Source organism: Egretta garzetta, unplaced genomic scaffold (assembly GCF_000687185.1).
Source record: "Egretta garzetta isolate BGI_Z169 unplaced genomic scaffold, ASM68718v1 scaffold325, whole genome shotgun sequence".
In the NCBI taxonomy this organism is placed as follows: Eukaryota; Metazoa; Chordata; class Aves; order Pelecaniformes; family Ardeidae; genus Egretta; species Egretta garzetta.
Genome location: NW_009259833.1, coordinates 704,549 through 709,733, shown reverse-complemented (window position 1 = coordinate 709,733; position 5,185 = coordinate 704,549). Strand labels below are relative to the sequence as shown.

The window sequence follows — 5,185 nt, the reverse complement described above, 5'->3', positions numbered from 1 at the left end:
CCCCCTCCCCCGGCCCACCCCCCCCCCCCCCCCCCAGCCTCTCTCCATGGCAGAGGGGCTCCAGCCCTGGGACCATCTCCGTGGCCTCCTCTGGCCCCGCTCCAGCAGGTCCCTGTCTGTCCTGGGCTGGGGACCCCCGAGCTGGACGCAGGGCTCCAGGGGGGGCTGAGCGGAGCAGAGGGGCAGAATCCCCTCCCTCACCCTGCTGGCCACATATGCTACAGAAGAATTAGCAGTTTGGGGCAGCTCTTGTTTTAGGCACCCAGAATAAGATCTTCGAAGGGGGTTCCAGTTCTCAGGAGGTGCTGAGGGGCCACCCGTTGACTAAAGGGCCTCCTTGTCTGTCTTGAATCAGACATCCCATTGCTGTGCCCTTTGGTTTTGGTCTGATTCTGCTCTCAGCTGCACCAAACTCCAAAACCTCCACTTCACAGTAGCTCCAGATGGGAAGAACACCACACAGAAAAACCCACCCATCATATTTATGGCCAAGACCCATCTCCAAGGCAGCTGGCCTGCAACGGTGAGACATATGCAGGGCTGTAAAGAGCAGTTTGCCAGCAGCGATAAAGAGCAGAATGATCTGCATCCGAAATTCTGCTCAAAATTGTCACATTCATTTGTTATCACAGGGCAGGGAAATTTTAGCTGGGCTGCAGTGTTTGAACCAACAGCCCTCTGCACGCAGATGAGCATAACTGTCTCTGGAAAGCTACACAAAAATCAGCAAGGAAATCATTCCCACTTGTGCTGTATGTTATGGAAAGAAGGAAATTTGTCTTTTTGGGATCAGCTGCCTAGAAGGGCCTTTCCTGAGCCAGGAAACCCTCCTGTCTGAGCTACAGCTTAAGTCAAACCCCAATTCATCCGCTTGCCATGGCAGGGATTTGGCTGCTCCTAAGGACTGTACTGATTTTTCACACCCTTTTGAACACACACTACATCTCCTTGAGGCCGGAGAGGGGATGTGCTGACAGCTTCGAGCACATTGTGCTCACAGCACAGTGCTTCAGAGATGCGAGGCAGCCAGATTTTGGTAAGGGCAGCGCATGCTGCACAGCTTCTGAGCAGCCTCCTAACACGCCGCTTGCCCTTCAAAGACATCGACCAAACCACTGTTTCTCCAGAAATGCAAAGCCCAGTACAAGCTTCTGCCCGGTGCTTTACCTTTATGGGAGGTTTTCGTGTCAGGTGAGAGACCAGGAAGTTCATGGCGATGTCCTCGCAGTTGATGTATTCATCCACCATGTCGCGGATGGCTTGCGGCATCACGTAGGAGTACAGGTAGGCGTAGTACTGGAAAGGATAAAAGGGCACAGCGTTGCTCAAGGTGGTCCCAAAGCAGCAAGTGCCCACCCATCGCTGGTGCCATCTGCACCAGACCTGGAGCAGTCGTGGCACTGCAGGTGAGTAGCAAGAACACTCGCTGGGATATGGCTGACTCGGAGCTCAAGGATGCCAATGGAAAGACTCCAAATAATGGAGTTAATCCTGCACCCAGGAGATCTGCTGTAGCCAGAGCAGCAGCAAATCTACCCCAGAGCCACCACCCTGGCTGAATCCTGAGGGTCCTGTAACCTCACAAATCGAGAAATGATGGTTTCAGCCCCCTCGGATCTTGCTGTCTTTGCTGCTGCAGTAGCACGGCAGCAGTAGCTGGTGGGTCACCTTCCCACTGCAACACAACAGCTCAGGACAGTCCCCTCGGGAAAGCATCCCATCCTTTTCCCAAGGTCGGTTCGCATGCTGTTGCCTCTCCCGTACAGACAAGCACACATCACGGAGCCACTTTCTGCACTGCTCCCTTCCAGCATAAACCAGCCACCTCCCACATCTACCAGCCAGCCCGTGCCAGCACGCAGCTGCAGAAACTCATGACTTCCCTGCAAATGTAACCCCTTGTGACACTTTTGAGTCTGTAAGATTAAAGATGCTACAGTAAAAAGGCAGGGCAGGCAATCCTGTGGCCGGCCTCACCCTCGCCATGACCAAGAGCATCGCTGAAACGCACTCGGCCCCGCACTCCATCCGCCTGCTTCTGCACCGTGGTGCTTCTCATGTGGCACAAACCTATGCTGCTCCTCAAGGAGACCATTCGCTGGGACACAGACCTGTTGCTGGCTGTGTTTCAGTTTGGAGGAAGCGAGGGAAAAGGAGTGGTGAGCTCCAAAATTTATTCTTTAAAAAAAAAACAACCCACCCCACAGACTCTGGTTACTCTGAGAAAGAAGGGAAAGCTCAGGGCTTTGCAGGCACAATATCTCACCTTATGGAAGAAGGCAGCACCAGTGAGCACCATAGAGAGCTCGCAAGAGTAGTTGGAGTTGTAGAGCCAGGACTGATGGGGGATGTCCCATGCGTGGTAGCGCCCCGGGAAGCCAACGATGCGGTCCCTTGCCTCTCTCCAGACACTGCAAACACAAAGCCTTTCAGTCAGACACAAACCCGAGGAGCCTCTCTGGAGATAAGTACGGCTCTGGCTGAGAACCACTACACACAGGACTGTGCCCTCGATGCCAAGGGACCAGCTCTCAGGTGGGGTTGCAAGTGATGGAGGTGCCTATACATAAAAAAGTTTGGCAACTGCTCATCCAAAAAACAACCAACATAGATGACCTCTAGGGGTCCCTTCCAACCCAAAACATTCCGTGATTCTGTGATACATTGTAGTTTGGGCAAAAAGGGTAAACACTGTTAAAAGGTGCAATTACCTTGCTTTAAAGTCCATTTAGTTTCTTTTAATAAAAATACAGAAAATTCCAACATGCGAAAGATGGCTTTTCACGTAGGCTGTTGAGTACAAGCTCGCCCACCTCCACAGCACCGAAGCTCTGCTGTTGGTAGGAAGAACCTTGTCACTGTGACATGTGAACAAGGTCTCTGCCCGAGGTAACTCCAATTTCCTTCCTACGGTAGCGCAGGAAAGGGCTGAACACAGAAATCTCGGTTTTAATGGACACGCAGAATTTGTTGACCTTCTCTTGTTAAAGGTTAAAAGCTGTTAGATGTGACCTGAAGCATCTCTCAGCCAACTCTCCCAAGCACAGGCTATGAGCACAGACCAACGTTGCTTGCTACAGAGCTGAGCTTCTCACCTTGGTCCTCTCCTAGAGGCACATCTGAGTTGCTTATTCACAGGGGAAGTGCTCCTAACTCATAAATTAGGGATTTTCTAACTCATAAGGGCTGTATGGTTTAAAAGAAAACTAACAAAAAACCCAGTGGCCCAAAATTACTTACTGAATTACACAGAGAATGGGAAAGTTAAGACCTTGGATGGTACAGGCAGAGAAAGAGGCAGCAAAAGCCAGCGAGATGGGAAACTCTTCCATTTGCCACCAGCTTCCCATATAGGGACATCACTGCACAACACATAAGCCAGCATTGCTTCTCTCTCATTTCCCTCTACAAAAAGTCCAGAGCAGCCAGGGCTTGGCCTGGGAGGAACCCAGCATCTCCTGGCCTCTTCCCCCCAAATCTCTGGGACTTGCCACGTCCCAGAAGCTCAGTTTCCTCCTCTGTAAAGTTGAGATAACATCAAGCTCCCTTTAGGAAAGCTGCTGAGATGCTGAAGACCCTGGTGTCTCCAGATGGAAGATCTGGAGTGCCAAACCAGCCCATGCCAAAACAGCACCCGGCAACTTCCCAGGCTCTGTCCATATGGGAGAAACCATGGGGGCCATAAGTGCATCCTTCACCCTGACACACGCTCACAACCGAGCCGTAGGGAATCAAATCCTGAGGTTCACATGAGAGAGCGTGGGCTTACTTAATATTCTGCTCTCATCTGGAGCTCACTCTCCTCGAGAGAAATCCCACAGAATAGCTGCAACACTGGCAGGAATAATTAAGAAAAATGTCAGTACCTAATGCCTAACCTGGGAAATAAATCCAGCTTCCACTGGCAGGGGTGCCGGCTTTCTTGGGATCATCCGATCCCATCTCACCAGCGGTTAAGTGTGCAAGCTGCATCTCCAAACGCGGTGACTCTGGACTACAAGAAACAAGCCCCAGGAGGGAGCCTGTTGGACATGGAAGGGTTTTCCCTTCCTCACAGGCACAAAATAGGGCAGAAAGTGGCCTTTCTGTTTTTTTTCCCTCGTGTGGGTGCGAGTTCCTCCCACAGGCCCCATTCCTGCAGAGAGCTTCAGAAGCGATGGCTGCAGGGCAATCGCAGGCTGCTGAAGAGACCGAGTTTCCGAGAGCCCTGAGCTTTCACTACACTTACTGACACAGCCAGGAGCAAAGATGTGTTTATTGTTCTATCCTCTACTCAAATTAATGAAACTCCGATACAACTTGGTAATGAAAACCAAGTAATTAACACCGCCAGCAGCTTCCCTGGCACCATCCTCCCAGCAAGCACTTGTTTGCTGCGGTTTCTGTCAATCCAATGTGATTGTTTTGAAAAGCCGGAGTCGAAACTACTCATTCCCTTTCACTTCTCCCACGTCTCGCTTTCCTATGAACGTGACATTTTTTCCTTCCCAGCTCAGCCAGAAAAATAAGGATTTCTCCAGAGAATCGTTTTGGGTTTGCTCCTCAGAAAGGTTTGCTTCAGGCAAAGGTTTGCTTTGCTTGCCCACCTCCAGCTCGCTCCTGAGCAGCAACTGGAGCAAGAAGAGGCTTTTGGCCCTAAGAATTACAGCCCAAAAGCAAAGTTCTGACACAACACAGTTGTTATGGGCAGAGGCTCACTCAATCGCCGAGACACCGTCTCTTCCCCGCCTGAACGCATTAACACAGGGAGGCTTTGTGGGAACGAGGTGTTTGTAAGCAGGGATATGAGTGAGAATAATACACAGCACTTACAGTTTTCATTTGATGCTCTTCAGGGCTAAGCAGTAAAGCCTCAGCCAGGCGCTGTGGCAAAGCGAAGGTAAACGGAGACCAAAGAGGGGGAGAAAACGGCCAAATTCAGATAAAGAGCCCGAAACGGGGCATGGAAGGGAAGCCAGGAGCCCTGACGCCTCCTCCCCTTCTTTAACCACTTTAACACCTCATTTCTCATCTTTCAGCGAGAGCTTGTTGGGTTTCCAGGCGTTTTGTTCCTTCTAATCTTCCTCCCAAACATGAGCCGACACGTTTCGGTGAGAGCGGAGAGCTGGTCCCGGTCTCCCACCCCCCAGCCAGCTGCTGGGTGCTCTCGGATTAGCAATCCAGCCCCCGCTCCTGGCCCGGCGGG

At 51.6% G+C, this 5,185-nt stretch overlaps 1 protein-coding gene across 19 annotated transcripts in view; it reads right to left on the bottom strand.

The window, feature by feature from the left end:
• Positions 1-5,185, bottom strand: part of EXTL3 (exostosin like glycosyltransferase 3) — a 134,205-nt gene that overhangs the window by 1,111 nt on the left and 127,909 nt on the right. For all 19 annotated transcript variants that reach the window (XM_035895422.1, XM_035895424.1, XM_035895427.1 and 16 more), the window contains 2 exons: positions 2,267-2,411; positions 1,168-1,296 (listed from right to left, as the gene is read on the bottom strand). In XM_035895422.1, the coding sequence (XP_035751315.1) occupies positions 1,168-1,296; positions 2,267-2,411 (274 nt within the window). The remainder of the gene's footprint in view (positions 1-1,167; positions 1,297-2,266; positions 2,412-5,185) is intronic.